This window comes from Eublepharis macularius, chromosome 7 (genome assembly GCF_028583425.1).
Source record: "Eublepharis macularius isolate TG4126 chromosome 7, MPM_Emac_v1.0, whole genome shotgun sequence".
NCBI classification, from domain to species: domain Eukaryota; kingdom Metazoa; phylum Chordata; class Lepidosauria; order Squamata; family Eublepharidae; genus Eublepharis; species Eublepharis macularius.
In genome coordinates, this window is record NC_072796.1 from 75,196,463 (window position 1) to 75,212,770 (window position 16,308).

At 39.5% G+C, this 16,308-nt stretch overlaps 1 protein-coding gene across 1 annotated transcript in view; it reads left to right on the plus strand.

The window, feature by feature from the left end:
- The window catches only part of TTC39C (tetratricopeptide repeat domain 39C), a 65,645-nt gene extending 52,519 nt beyond the window's left edge, over window positions 1–13,126 (plus strand). The window contains exons 7-14 of the mRNA XM_054984473.1: window positions 220–313; window positions 1,183–1,287; window positions 1,865–1,977; window positions 3,020–3,143; window positions 6,270–6,367; window positions 7,362–7,466; window positions 8,776–8,814; window positions 9,211–13,126. Of these exons, the coding sequence (XP_054840448.1) occupies window positions 220–313; window positions 1,183–1,287; window positions 1,865–1,977; window positions 3,020–3,143; window positions 6,270–6,367; window positions 7,362–7,466; window positions 8,776–8,814; window positions 9,211–9,300 (768 nt within the window). The 3' untranslated portion in view covers window positions 9,301–13,126. The remainder of the gene's footprint in view (window positions 1–219; window positions 314–1,182; window positions 1,288–1,864; window positions 1,978–3,019; window positions 3,144–6,269; window positions 6,368–7,361; window positions 7,467–8,775; window positions 8,815–9,210) is intronic.
- The last annotated feature ends 3,182 nt before the right edge of the window (window positions 13,127–16,308 follow it).

Genomic DNA, 16,308 nt, shown 5'->3' on the forward strand with positions numbered 1-16,308 from the left:
CCATATCAAATGTACAATGTTAGAGAGGGTGTGAAGGATAAAATAGGAATAAGTTCTGTGGCTGCCTGCTTCTAGTTATAAATAATTTGGTAGATTATCATTAGACTTATTAAATATTTCTTAGCTATTGAACTATATAATCATGCTTCACATTGTGATTATAAAATTGATGGTATTCATGTTTTCATTTAGATTATAGCATTTGTTTTTATTTCCTAGTGTCAAATCAACAGTGCCTTGACCTCCTTTCACACTGCTTTAGAATTTGCAACTGATCAGAGGGAGATTCAACATGTCTGCCTATATGAAATTGGTATGCAATGATAATTATATACATCTTTCTTTCTAGCATTCTTGCAGCTAATGTCCAAATGAACAGTCACGTTAATAACTTTTAAGAAGCTATAGTATGCTAATTGGAAGCATCTTGTTATTACTGTATTGCTAATATATGGCGTATGTAATGATGGTCTTCAGTTAGTATATAATCAAATGGGAAATTCCACAAACTATTGCTTTTCAAAGTTTGACTGATTACTGGTACACAAAATTTCTTTGAAATACATGTTCATTTTCTTCATTTGCACCTTCCTTACAAAATAAAAAGATAATGTTAATGTCTTGAATGGGGTGTTTGTGTATGTAAGTCATCACACATGTGCCACAGACACATGTTTGTTTTCTCCTAGGCAAACCTGCATAGGATTGCAGCTTTTGTAAGCTAAACACACATATTATTCCTCAGACATTTGAAGGTGTCCCAGTAGAAGCATTTATGGATCAGATCCTAATTTTTGATGCATTTTTTCCATAAAAACATATTTCTATTGAACCTTAACCATTTTACTTAAAATAAGATTAGATGATAAGATTTTATAGAATTAGTGCTCTGTTGACACTATACCATCGTGCAAAAAGCTACAAATTTAACTTAAAGTGGTGATGATGAGTAATATACTGGCAGCAAAGCTGTCTCTTGATGACATTTCTGTCCATGTCTGAAATGGCCCATGGACACAGCATTGTGTACACCCAAGAGATCAGGATGCATTCAACTGTGAATCACTGGCAGATCTCCATCCCTTCTAGACAGTCATTCCTTATTTTAAGTGTACTGAAGCTATAGTGTATAAAGTCTGTTTCCTTTCTTTATAATTTAAAAACTATTCTTTGTACTTGCAGGATGGTGTAGTATGATAGAAATGAATTTCAAGGATGCATTTGAATCCTTTGAGCGTCTTAAAAATGAATCAAGATGGTCTCAGTGCTACTATGCCTATTTAACAGCAGGGAAGTATTATGTGAATACTGTTAAGTGTATGCAAGCAATGAATAGCTTGATTCGTGCCGTACATTTTTGTGTGAAAATTACCTTTGCACTTATTGCCTTATAAATTACATATTTTCATAAATTTTGGCTTTAAAGTCTATAGCCATATAATCGACAATATGAAATTGAACAACAGCTGCATCTGTTGAAATTGTGACCACTTTTTGCTGTTGTTCTCTGAAAAGCAAGTGTATGCATGTGCACACGCTCCAATTCTGTATCATAAATGGCTTTTGAAACTTCCTTGGTTAAAAAAGTAATTTGTCATGTGAAATATGGGTACAAAGCACTCTAGGGTATATGGAAGGGCTCAGTGATAGAATGAGTAGTCCAGCTATTCATATACTGGTCATAAAGTTCAAAATAGTTTCAAAGACTAATTTGCAATATTTGGGCTGCGGCTTATATCCTATTTACTGTTCAGGAGGCCAAATTTCTAGTGAGCATGCAGCATTATTCTACTTGCATGGTTTCTTGTGTCTGCATTTGCCTGCTAAGATTACTAGAAGAAACTTCTTTTTTTTTGCTTTATTACAGTGTGTCAAGGAGCTACTGGTGATGTGAATGGTGCACAGAATGTATTCAAGGAAGTCCAGAAGCTTTTTAAAAGAAAAAACAATCAAATAGAGCAGTTTTCAGTCAAAAAGGTCTGGCTCGCATAGGCCAAGTTAATGTCCTCCAGTGGTTATAATTGTCATTTATCTTCTATTTTTTTAATGTTTGAATTAAGCACTGTTATTTAAATAATATTTTCCCTTGTATACTTGACTGACCAACCCTGTTAATACAAACATTCCTATTTCTAGTGTAAGTGACATGTGAGTTACATGCTTTTGCACACATGTGCCACCCCCTCTCTTTCTTACCTGAAAGGCTGCCAGTGGCTAAGACCCCAGCTGGCTGATCTAAAATGAGCCAAGTGGGAGGTTCTGTGCACATCACTAGGCATTTACTCGCATGTGTTTCCCCTTCCCGTCTTTGCCAGATTGTATCCTAAAACCAGCTCGTTTCTAGCATTCGGTAACTGGACTAGGGCAGAGGAAAAGATACAAGTAAACTGAAGCACTAGATTTAATAGCTTGTGAGCTGTGAGTTTGGATTTGGCTCACCGTCTTCTTTTTGCTGACTAGTTGGAAGGAGTACATCTCCACAAAATTGGTTACAACTCTGTTAGGAGCCTGAAAAAATGGTCAGTCCAGTAAAAATATTTACCACATATATACCTTGTTTTGGCATAAGAGGTATTATTTTACTGCAGAATAAGGATTCACAAACATTGTGTATCTAGGCACATTCTGTAACAAAATTGTTTATATAAAAGGCACTTCCCTGTGTGTATTTACTTAAAATATTTGGGGTTTGCCTTCAGTGTACACAAATAAGAAAGCTGTCGTTGATTCCTCAGTAGGTGTATGCAGAGTGAAAAACGTGTGTGTACAGTCATTACATGCTTAAAATCTATGCATAAGCGCTGTGTGAATTTTTACACAAGGGTTTTTCAGAAAGGAATTTTGTAATATAAGACCCTCAGTTACAAGAGTTTGATGTTTCAGTCTTTGAGGAGCCTTTAAAATGTCATCCTGAATTGCTACATCCTTAAACTTTCTTAGTTGTATATTTATATGACTACATTGAGGCGAACTTCTTGCCTTTGATGTAGGTTGAAATAGAATTTTTTTCTGTTATCAGGCAGATCGATTTAGGAAGCAAAAACCAACCAAAGAGCTCTGTGTCCTGGCATCCATCGAAGTATTGTATTTATGGAAAGCACTTCCAAACTGTTCCTTCACCAACCTACAGCACATGAGTCAAGGTACAAGATGTGATTTCCCCCTCCCCCCCAAATAAAATTGCACACTGTTGATTCTTCCATAAGACAACACATTTCCCCCATCACTTTCGTATCATTAGGAATTTGTGCCAATTTGAAGACTGAAATAGATTTGCTCATCTAATGACTGGTATGCTATAAAGTAAAAGATACTAAGAACTGGCTATCTTTGAAACAGATTGTGACTTTTGGAGTAATTCTCCCACTCCCTGATTTGGAAAAGTGTATTTTTAAAGTATTCTTGTGTGTAATGTAATAAAAAATGGTAGTTGGTTGTAGATAATTAATCTAGTTTGTTTACAAAACGCCATGAAGATTAGAAGCGTGATTGCATCCTTTGCCTTTGTAAGCCCGAGCAGTAGTTGAAAGTTACCCATCAGCACTGAATGAGCAAGAACCAGTAGCAGAATCCAAGTTGGATAGTACATGAGGTTTTCCTGTATGTGAAATGTCTCATAAATTGATTACTGTAGACCTTAAAAAGAACTGCCATTGAAGCAGAGAAGTAGTACTGAGTCTTTTATAGCCTGTAAAAGTTTCCCTGGCTGACACTGCATGAATGCAATGGTAGATGAGAAAATTTGCTTCTTTGCTGTTATCTGTGAATTGGGGGAGAGAAAAAGAAATGCAAAGCATACCATGGGCATTCTCCCATCCCCCCAGAGAAATATGGGAAGAGGGCAGATACAGGGCCGGCGCGCCTATTGAGGCCAGGTAGGCGGTAGCCACAGGCGCGGGGTGCCGGAGGGAGCGCCGGAGGAGGCGCGGCGGGCGGGAGCGCGCGCCACAAAGCACCAGCCTCCTATCCCTCCCACCCCGCGCTGCTGCCGCCGCCAGCACAAGCCCCCAGCCGGCGCAGCCACCGCGGGCAGGCATCTGCGCCGGCGCAGGCAACCGAGCGGGAGAGCTCGGAGGCCGCCTGCCGCAGCAATTGGGCCAATGGCGGCGCGTGCACTCCCGCGATGACGTCACGTGTGATGTCATCACGCAGGCCTGTGCGCGCGCGGGGGTGCCCGGCCGGCTAGTCGCGAGCGTGGCAAACCCTTGTGCCGCCCCTGGGCAGATACAATAGATATTCTCCTATGGAGTTAGAGATAATATGGGTAGAGGACTGCAACTGAGCTGAAGGTCTTGTTTGCAGTTCTGGTCTAAATCTTGAAGGAAAGGCGCAGATAAGAAAATGGTTTTTACTGGCACAGCTTTAAAATGCTTAAAATGTTGTTTTACTTTGAGTTACAGTAGGTCACCCGTCAGGTTTAGGCATTCAAATAAGAGGTCAGAATGTTCTTTATCATCACAGAGTTCAACTGCATCATGCAAAAATTTAAACTTTTCCATGAAAGATTTAGCTTTTGTATGCCAAGCGTGATCTTGGTGATGGTGTTATTTATCTTGTGTTGCTCAAGAAGCTTTAAGGCTTAGGGAAGTAGAGATGCAAATTCAAAACAGCAGCTGCTGTTTGGTTCTAGGTACTTGTGTAAAATGATATTTCTGTGAGCCATTTTTGTGTAGTGGTTAAGAGCACGGGACTCTAATCTGGAGAACTGGGTTTGATTCCTCACTCCTCTACTTGAAACCAAGCTGGGTGACCTTGGGTCAGTCACAGCTTCTAGGAACTCTCTCAGCCCCACCCACCTCACAGGGTGTTTATTGTTATGGGGATAATAATAGCATACTTTGCAAATCAGTCTGAGTGGATGTTAAGTTGTCCTGAAGGGCAGTATAGGAATCGAATGTTATGATTGAATGTTATTATTAAAAAATATATAGCTTCTCAAATGTTTTTGTTTTTGTTTTTATGGGTACATTTAATTCCTATGCAATTGCTTTTAGGGTTGGAGAAGCCAGTCAAAAATAACTTTTGAAGATCTTTTCATTGACTTCTCTGTGCCATTTGTGACATACACAGCACATAATACTATGTTGCATGAATTTATGTGCATAACATTGCTAATTTCATATTGGTAACAGTAATTCTGTACAGTTTTTTTTATTTTGAGTTACTGAACAGAATTTATTCTCCAACTTCATGATTTATTAATTTACTTATATATTTAGTTCATTTATACCTCACCTTCCTGCCCAACGGGGGCCCAAAGTGGCTTACATCATTCTCCTCTCCATTTTATCCTCACAACAACCCTGTGAGGTAGGTTAGGCTGAGAAAGTATGACTGGCCCAAGGGTCACCGAGTGAGTATCCATGGCAGAGCAGGGATTTTGAGCCTGGGTCACCCAGATCCAAGTCCGACGCTCTAAACACTTCATCACCACTGGCTCCTTTAGGGACTACCATGTTTTCCTGCTGCTCTCATCCTCAGTGAAACTTGTATATTCCAGTTATTTTCTTCAGTATACTTCACCTGGCTCTCTTGCCTATTTTAATGCTTGCAATAGTAGTTCAGTCCTGTGAGCTGCATGGTACTGAATTCATGAAAGATAGTAAATTAATCTTTGTGAGAGGTATGCTCCAGAACGAACCTGAAATCTCTTCTCATAGGCATTGACTTGTGCCTTCTCTGAGTTTGGTGAGTTTTCATTGCTGACCATCAGCATGCACAGTTAGATGCAAGGGAAAGTGTGTGTACTAGCTCTTAAATGTCAGAAGCGCCTTCTGCTTAAGGATATTGAAATGTGTAGTAACTGATCTCTCCGCATTGGAGAAAAGTGTTTATAAATGGCCAACAATGACATTTTTCTATGTTGAGCCTCTTAAAGATGAACAACAGAAAAAGTGAGGCAGATGGACCTGTAGGCCACCTTTATGTCTCCAAAGGACTCTCAGTAGTCAGAAGTCTACACAGAGTTAAGAATCTGGCATCAAGAGGAACCTATCAGTCACGAAACTAGTACTGCACACAGCTAATAGTAACTGGAAGAGGATGAATTACAGTTGTTCTTTATGGCCTAAGATGAACTTGGGGGAAAGTCTGCAGCCTTCTTAAGATGAACTTGAGGATAGCTGTCTATCCCCTTAATTAGGCTCACCTTGATTTAAGAATCATTGTTCTAGTACAGGGAGGAGGGGTGGGCACAGGAAGATGACAAATATCTAGCTTTAAAGCTAAAATTTCAACATATTCCTTGTCTCAATTTGGTGCCTGTGTAGCTTGTCAAGAAGTTGATGATTCTGCTGTTGTTGGTTTGAAGAACTTGCTACTTGGTGCCATACATAAATGTTTAGGAAACTCTGAAGATGCTGTTCAGGTAAGATATTATAGATACACAAGGAATGGAGAAAGACATGTTAAAGTATTTTGATATCTGATTAAGAGTAAGCTGTATAATTTGCATAGAAACGTCGTACTACTGATGCAGCAGATGATTATTCCAAGTACTTTCTGAGTAGTCTAGCTTAGTATGCCACTGCTGGATTCCACATTATAGAAGATGAAACATCTCAAGAACAAATATCATTGAGCTACATTTCAGGTACAATGATGTGCAGTAGATGGAGAAGCTTATCAGACCCAAAAGGAGAAGAAAGAAGTATAGATAACTTGTTTTTAGAAACGAGAGCATAACTCAGATTTTTTTTCTCCTGCTCTATCACACTGGTGCCATTCTGCTGCTTATGTATTTGAAGAGCTCTGCTGCTAAGCATATTAGCAGTGCTGCCCCGGTTGCTTTGCTGATTCAGCTGCAGAACTGGGAATTTCCAGCATAGCTGCTGCATTCATCATTCAGTGTACTGATCGTCTGTGGGCCTTTCTCTTGACTGCTTTTCTCATCCATTTCTACTTTGCCTGACTCTGTCCCTTAAAGTCCACTGCAACAGCAGTGGATTCACCTGAATGTGGGGATTTGTGACTGCCAGGTCTTCTTATCCACTCTGATACTTGAATTTCTGATAGTAAGATTTCTCATTTTAATGGGAAATAAAAATACTGGAGAGGTCTCCTGCCGTTCCTTTCATCCCTCTACTAGTGCAAAAGGAACAGGAGAGGGGAATATCTGAGTTGACCTCTACTTCTTCTAAGATTAGTTCTGCACAATAAATAACATGGTAGAATGCTCTCTCTTAAGAGGTTCATTGGACTTTCTTGCTACTTACTTTTTATCATAAGGTCAGAACTCGAGTACATGTTTTACAGATAGTGACTGTGTTATGCTCTGATACAAACTTTTATGCACAGTGTGAATATTTCTTTTGTTACCGGAAGTGTTGCTGTGTTCTGAAAATGCCAATTTTCTTTTACAGTTCTTTCAGCGAGCCCTTAAAGATGAATTGTGCCGTCAACACAATTTATATATTCAGCCGTATGCTTGCTATGAACTTGGCTGTCTATTATTAGAAAACCCACAGGTAGTATATCTGAAACGGCTTGGGATAGGGTGTGAAGTGACTGTGAAAGTGGCACATTTTCAGTTGATCTGAAATGTGCATCTCCCCTATTTATTAGTCTTGGAAACATGTTCATGTGTCTGCATTAAGATTATTATACTAATTTACTGCTTGCATAGTGCCCCTCGAATTCCTGAGTAGCAAATTGCGCCTCAGATCACAAATGCACAAGTTCTCATCGGCCAAACAAGGATTAGATTATATATACCCACAATTTATTATTGTGCATATCCCATTCTCAGTAAAGCCCAAGTTCATCTTGTAATATTTGGTAGTTTAGTTTCTGCTGAGTTGTGACTAGAACACAATTCAGCATTTTACAAATACAGGACATTGCGCTAATTGCGCTATTGGACATGATCAGATGGACAGAGATAATGAAATATCCATAATTCATCTGTTCCTTTTGTTAAAACTGCACATGCTGTACATGCTTGTCCTTTCTATAGACTCTGTGATGCTGGACTACGTTAACATTTGAGGCCCTGATCCAAAGTACTACACATCCAGTAATAGTGCACTAATGTGAGGTACCATGGAGAGCAGATACAATTTTTAATTTGGTTGCCAGACTCTATGATGCAGTGTTAGCATGCTAATTCATAGCTCATGTAGATACTCTGCTAGCATACTAAGGCTGATACAATAGATTTCTTCTTAATGTTTTCCCTTCTGGAAAGGGAAAAAGGAGATGATATAAGGGTCCACTTCCCATATTTTATGCAGTTGGAACACACAGTACATTTAATGCAAATAGGCTACAAAACCTTATATTTAAAGGGCAGAAGATAGATGATATAAAGTAATTATTAGATCCAGCAGTGTCGTGCTGGATCCAGCAGTTCCCTGCTGCTAAGCAAAGAACCTCCCTTTGAGAATCTTTTGACAGTGGAAGAATCCTTGCTTATCAGAAGGAACACAGTAGGTGCAAGCCTTTATTTAAGATACAAAGATGTTCAAGTGAAATAGAGCAAGAGAACATTTGAAATGAACTTTAAAATATTAAGGTTGCAATATCCAGTGTGCTGTGCAGTTCATTTCAAATGGACCTGAGCATAAATAATTGGGCATAGCATTGGAGCCTGAAATTCTTACCTTACATTAGAAACTTGAACCTCCTGTTTTGAGTGTTGCAATGATCTTTTTTCCTACCTGTTTGTCCAGCGTTTTCCTATTTGTTAACGCTCACATTGTTAACTTTCATTCTTATTAGATCAGTACCATTAAATTGCTCTTAAACATTTCTGAAATGATATTTTTCTTTCTGCAGACTGTGCCAAAAGGCAAGTCCTTATTGCTTCAGGCCAAGGTAAAAATCTAAAATGTGTCATGTGTTTCTGTTTCTATAAAAATAATTCAAGTTTTTCTTTAAATTTATGCTCTGCATCTTGTTGCTTAGTCAAAATTAGTTCAGTATAACTTTTAACTTATTCTATGTATGTTGGTCTTTTTTTGGAACATTAGGGTGCGTTTCATTTGTCATAGGCCAGTCCTTCATGGATAATGAGTGTGGTTACATCGGAAACTAAGGGAAGCTGGTATTCCATCTGCTTGTCTCTGTACCAGCCTACATCTTGCCATGTTTTTAACTTTTTTTAAAACTATGTCTGCCTTTAAAAAAAAAGTCATGTGCCGTCCTTCATAAGTTAGTCTGTAGTCACAACATAGATGAGATTAAACCTGTTATTTGTCTTGTTAATTGCAGGAGGAATTCACAGGGTATGACTTTGAGAACAGATTGCACGTCCGCATACATGCAGCATTAGCCTCTCTGAGGGAAGTGGTTCCTCAGTGATGGATAAGAAGCCCCAGTTCATCTATTCTCACAGTTTCTGCACTCTAAGACAACTCAGAGGACAAAGCTGTTGGGAAGACCCAACTTTTCTTCTGGAAGACCACCTGTGCCAGAGACATTTTCTACAGCGTGTAGAGTTGGTGATGGGAAAATGTTGCAGTCTTAACAATCAAGGACAAAATTAGGTAGAAAGGTCAACTGACCTTAGACTCGATCAATTAGGAATTTCTTCTGAGTAAGTAAGGCCCTGTTAAATGAATGGAAACTGAATGTCAGGCTGCTGCTCAACACCTGTGGTTCCATGGGACGTGTGCAGGAGACCTGCCTAAAACACTGTCCTTGTGTTCCAACGCTTTGCAGGTTTTTTAAATTTTTGTTTTAGCCAAGTTGAACATATTAGCCTGTGATTGTACAAATGAGCCTACAGTAAGCACATTTTGATTTCCTGTAACCAAGTTGGCTCAGTTTCTGCAAGTCAGGTCTTCGTTCTGTCTAAATAGATGTACATGGTCTTTTGTATGGAGAATCACCCGTTCATGAAAAAGTACTGTATAAAGGCAGGAAGTTTGTTCAAATGCCTGCCCAAGCAGAGCTGGGAAGGAGAGAGTGGCTTGTTGGATGGAGCACAACAACCCCGTCCCTGTATATTTATTTTCTCATTCAAATGTATGTGAATGAGTAAACCTATCCTTGTTTTTAGATAAATAGTGAGAATATCTAGAAGCTGTTTTATTTTCCAGACAAGTATTTATTTTAATCCTTTTGTTACTGTGTTTTCGAGCAGTACAGTAGCCTCTTAGCCTTGCTGTTACAAGGTGCTGAAAGGTTCTTTCACTTTTATTTCTAACGCCAATGAATAAAGCAGTAACCTTTTAAAAGTAACAAAATCCTATATTTGTTCCAGATTGCTGTACTAAATATGAGCTTCAGCATGCCGTGGGGCATTCAAAGCCATGTCTTTTCTATCCCAGTCAGCTTTAGAGCTTTTCTAGTATCTGGCTTCACTCATTTTTCTGTCTCTTTAAGCACATTATTCCTTAGAAAATAATAAAGCTTCACTTTTTCACTCATTCTCTCCTGAAATCTATAGATTTCAGTTTTGAATCACTCTAAAATGTTATATTTTGTTTGCACTTAATACTAATTTGCTGACTTCAATTCATTGGATATAGATCTCAGAAGTTCATTTGTTGCAAGTAAAAGCTCAACAGGTTTCCGAAGCACACATGAAACTATGAATAAACTAGGGGTTCCCTCTTCATGTCAGGATAGGGGAGTGTTTTCACGTAGCATGGCACATGAAAACCATTCCCTGATGTTGAAATGAGTAGGCCTAGTCATCTACATATTCTTTGGAATCACTGATTGTGCATTGGTATCCCTTTACTATATAGCTAGTAAAAAGCACTCTGTGGCAGCTAAATCTTCATTTTGTTGCATTCTAAGAAAGAGATTGACTATTAGGAGGCATAGCATAGCTTTAATTTATTGTCCTAGTATACATGATGAATGCATTTTCTTTAGACTTGATTTAGTAACTACGAGTCATTCAGTAATTTGTTTGAAGGATTTATATAAATGGATGGACTCACTGTTTCCCACTTTCGTTGCATTTGATAGATATGGGATGTTCACTCTCATGTTGGCTTAAGCATGAAAACAAGGCACATAGGGTATTATGTGTGTTTGAATTGCCCACAATTGCAGCAATTGAAGACCCATTTCTGGGCTTTCAGAGTTGAAGTGTCTGTCAAGAGAGACTCTTTAAAAATGTGTATATAAACCAGGAGTTGAAAGGGGATGTGTGGAGAAAACAATAACAGCATTAGTACTGGCGTCTCCTATTGCATCGTAATTACATTGTATCATCTCTGATGGCTCTTGAAGGCAGTAAAATTGGCAGAGAGGAATGTAACAGCAGCATCCATTCCCTTATCCCCTCTGTTTGGGTCTCCCTGGGGCACAAAATTAAAAATTTCAGTCCCTGTTAGAGGGACCAAAAAGACCATCTTGTATTTTCAAAATGTATCAAGGAAAAATGCTCTTTGGACATTGGTGGAGGGGGGGGGGATTGTGCTGTATCTTGATGTGAAAAAATATATCCCCAAATTGTGATGCTGTTGTAGACGATAATATACTTGAATTATTTTTATTCTACAATTTCTTATGACTGCAAATAACTTTACCCTTTTTCTTTCTTTTGACACAAGCTGCTAAGTTAAAACTGGGTCAGCATCATTGACTGCACTAGAATTCTTCCGCTTTTGCCTGCTTCCATAACTTATGGATGACACAAAACTAAAAATGTGAATAAGGCTCTTTACAAAATGATTGTACTGGGATGATGGGGCCATTGATGGTTCTTCTTACAACCTCAGAATATAAATGATTTTTTAGTCAAATGATCACAATCTTATTCCTGTTATCAGGGCTGTTTTGAGTAGCATTATTTTATCTGTTTTGCAAGCGAAAGAACCTCTACTTGTGCATAAACAACCAAACTGCTCAGTGCTAGGACCATCAGTGTGTTTTCCCCTCTCCTACCTGTATCATGCACACCTCTTAGAAGAAACTTCTGTGTTGTCAAAGGTATTTTTATATTAGATTATGCCAGTGATGAGAAAAATCTCAGCTGTATTTTATGTAATCTGAATGTTTTTATACTTTGTAGCTCGGAGGCATAGTCTAATAGCAATAATGAAGTAAGCATCTCATTGGGTGTGTGAGTATGTGTATATATACCCACACATATACATATACCTGACTCAATAAATTATATATATTTGTTGTTAGTACCTTTTATTATATTATGAATTCAGTTGAATAATTTGAATTTCTCATGTCATTTTAGATTGTTTACAGTGGTATGCTACTAATGTAATTAATTTACAGATTCTGTATTTTTAAAATTTTTTGCTGAGTAAACAAAAGAAAAACAACCTGAATTTTTCTTTTGCTATTTGTTACCATCCTTCAGTTAACGTTCCGTTAATCAAGCTGTCACTTTTTCAGGGATTCCTGGACATTTATCTCAGCGGGCTGTCACTTTATGACCACATGAGACCATCACACTCAGGAGATGCATGGAATGGAATGTCTTCCACTCGTTTCTGTTTTTATTTTAATGCCACTGCAGGACCTAACCCTTTCCGTGCAAGCAATTTGCATCCTGCCAATTGTTTTAATCAGCCCAGGAGAAAAGAAACGTGGCCTAATATTTTTCTCTCCAATAGTTAGGAGAGGAACTGGGTGAGGGAAAGGTGATTAGAAAACCGGTCCACAGGAAAAGGGTTAAGCTGCCCCAACATGCGTTTCTGGTCAGATTTGGAGCTCCCTGCCAGTCTGTTAAAATAAAAACAAAAGCCATTGGCAAATGTTCCGTGTATCTCCTGAGTCATACCTGGTTTGGTCTTGACATGGTAAACTCGTGCCTGGAATGGGAATGGCATCCATGCGCTTCAGTGGCTGATTGCCCCACAAAATACATTGATACAGGAGGCTGATCCTTCCCTGATCCCTTGTCCATATATGTTGTGGGAAAATTCAGCTATTTAAATGTGCATGTGGTTCTCGCGTATATATGTATTTGTGTCAGAATAAGTGTTCAAGTACAAAAAAGCATATGAATTGGCCCTCATTTGTGACTCAGAGAAAGATATTTCACATATATGTATACTTCAAAGCCCGTCATTCCATTTCTCCCATGTAAAAGCTGTACTTATTTTGTTTTACAAAAATTCTTTAGTTTTCTCCAAAGCAAAGCTTCCTTTGTTTCTGCACAAACTTTAAATGCACTTTTCTCATTCTGCCCACCTTTGGTTTTTAATAAAATCTGTAGTAGTATCTTGTTCTGACTTGGCCTCTCTTTTTGAGAAAAACATCCTGATGTGTCTCTCTAAATACATGCATAGGTTGAATCAGTATTTTAGCAGGTAAACTACTTGATCAAGAAAGAAAAAAGACATCCTAGCACTTTAGGAGGAATTTGGCACTTGTTCTATGAGTGCTATTTAAATTATTTAATGGTGTAGGTACAAGAACTAATAGATAAAAATTGGTCATTAATAAATCAGACTTGGAGATAAAAAGATAAGTAACTTCTCGACTCCAAAGATGGAAAAAAATCAAAAGAGATGAAACTTTGGAATAGTTTACTTGGACTATTAAGGAGCAAATGCAGTAAGTATACTGGACTTATAATTGTTGGAATACACTGATTAATGGCGCATTGTAATTTATATTTTTGGGCTCAGTTTGTGACCCATTGATTTCAGGAATGGTATTTATTTTGAGATAACTTGAGAGATAAGTTTTGCCATACTTGGCCTTAGGAAGAAAGTTAACCTCTGTAATTGGCTGTAGACTTTGGGCTTCCTTTGTTTTATTTGCATGTGGTTTGTTTCTTTTGAGGGCTTGGCACTCTTGCTTGTGATATAAGGTATGTTTCCTGTATGTCATACGTTGATCTGTGAGGAGCTGGTGGATGAATGATCCTGCCTTTGTGTTTTGGGTTGGATAAAGATAATCTTGGAAACCTGCCAGTCCTATTGTTTTATGAAACAAGCCTAGGTTTCCCAGATCATAGTCCAACACTCCTTCCATTAGACAACACTGGTGGCCTTCAATATTAAGCATCTCAGATAGGAAACTAGCCAAGAACTCCCTATGTTTGTCTTTCAAGGCCTTCTGAACTCTAGAATTTTCTGCCCAGCAGCAAACCGAAATTAACCCAGGAAAACGAGCATAATTTTGCTTTTTTCCCCCCATCAGCAATTTTGGCAAATGAAGAAGAGCGATTACCATGTCATCTCAGTCTTGTCTTAGGGCAACTTTTTGTCCAGTCAAGGGAGCTTGCACTTCCTCTGTATCTCATATTAGAGCGGACATAATGATGTACAGATTTACTTGATCCAGTTTATCTAGGCTTATCTAGCTCAATGGGACTCACAAGTAAGCATGTACAAGGTTGTAGGCAAAGTCTTGAATAACTCATTAAAACCTGTTTAAATGGAGTCAGGCCCAGTCAGGTTTCCTCCAAAGTAGTGCCCTCAGGCCTGAGCTGGTAAGGCTTGGGCCATAGGCTGGTGCTTGGAAGACAGGGCTTGTGTCTGGTGGGCCAGTTGACCCAACAAGGCTGTCTTTCCAGGGCTCAGCCCAGCTGTACTGCAGGCAGGTGCTGGTGTTCATGAGGTTGTGATATGCTCTGGCCAGGATCCTGCAAGGAAGTTCTGCCATCAGCTACTGCTCCAGTTCCATAGTGGGGTTGTGAGCAGCCAGTGAGGCACTTACCTCTTCTGTGCTGCCTCATCCATGGCCTTCTGCTGTTAGCAGTCCAACCCTCCCTCACACTGAAAGTGCCATTTATGAATATGGTGATATCATAAACCCCCTTTCCTCATGTGCTCCAAACACATGGCACATTGCCTGGCTAGGCAGAACGCTTCCCGGGCCGGAAGGGGAAATTACTGGAACATGAGTCATGAGGCCGAACTGACCAGCAGGCCTGCACCCCAGAGATGTGCAAAGATGTAGACAAAAGAGGTCTTTCAGGAGTTCCTGAGTTAATTTCATTCACCCAATCTTCCCCTTTCCTCTTCCCTAATCAGGGCTACTCAGGAATCTGATAGCCCTTCCTATTCAGCGATCACGAGTCATCAATCACTATTTTTACCTATAGTTCCTCCCAGGTATACTCAATCAAACCTTTCCCAGTTTTGTCATCTCACATCCAGAGACAGCCATTAAGCTATTGTTTCTGGGCAGAAGACACGATACTGCCCCAGTGTATCTGCATCTTCTTACTGGCTTCTTACTGGCTTCTTACTGCCACGAAGCACTGGTTATTCAACTGCTATTCTCTATGGACGTCCTCTGTGTCCTAGACTGGTAAATATCACCTGACCCTGTACTCCTCTCCCTTCCCTATTTTCTAGTGATCTTTGTGCATTTGTTATGTGGATTTCCTGTATGTTTGCTTTTGCTGCCCCTTTAATAAAACTATTCTTGCTGAACACCCTCCTGGTTCTTTCAGAGAGTTCTCTTAAGTGAATGATCCTGGTATACATTGGTAGAGATTCTGCTAGTTATGCCTTCTCACTGCGTCTCCTTGTACGCTAATTCCCCTAGACTTGCAAGGAGACCTCCCCCATTTGGGTAACACTGCTGTTGCTGTTCCTGCAAAGCCAGAGAGGATCCTGGAGGGTCTACGGACCCTGACTTGAGTCCTGTCTGGTAGAGGCTTGGTGGTCATCTCAGGAGCCAGTGAAAGGGTTCCCTTTGCAGGCTCTGGCAGGGTGGCCTCTGGCATTGATGTCCTCTGTGGTACTGGGCCCTCCCTGGTCTTTCTGGCCCTCCTCAGGCACAGGCACCAATCTTGGCTCCTTGGGCTCTTCTGCAGAGGGGGTCATGACGATCACCGTGTCCACATGTTCTGTGTGTATGAAGTAGTGGAGATCTACTCTAAAAATTATAGCTGTGTCTTTAAATTGCTGTTAATTGAATTTTGAACCTGAGAGCCAAGCTACAAGTGACGCCTTACACAGGTTGGACACTTGTAAGCTTCCCTCAAGTTTTGATGGGAAATGTAGGCGTCCTGGTTTTACAGCTTGGTTCTCCATTACAGCTGCAAGACCAGGATGCCTACATTTCCCATTAAAACTTGAGGGAAGCTGACAAGTGTCCAACCTGTGTCAGGCGTCACTTGTAGCTTGGCTCTGAGTTAGAAGAATCAAAGGTATGCTAGGAAGACAAACTCTCAACCAGTCAACAAAAACCCACCTTTCACAAGTAGACAGTGTTCATAACGAAGCTTTTCCCTGAAAAGGTTATGGTGCTACTTTTCTTATATAAGTGATATTATATACCTACTAGCAGTTTTTACTATATACTTGGAAAAAACATTCGAACTCTGCTACAATTTTCATCCCACGCACTTCAAAACAATTGTCAATTACTGGCTTGGTATAAAAAGCCCAAAGTGTTTGATGATAGAGCTCTTCCTTAGGCAGC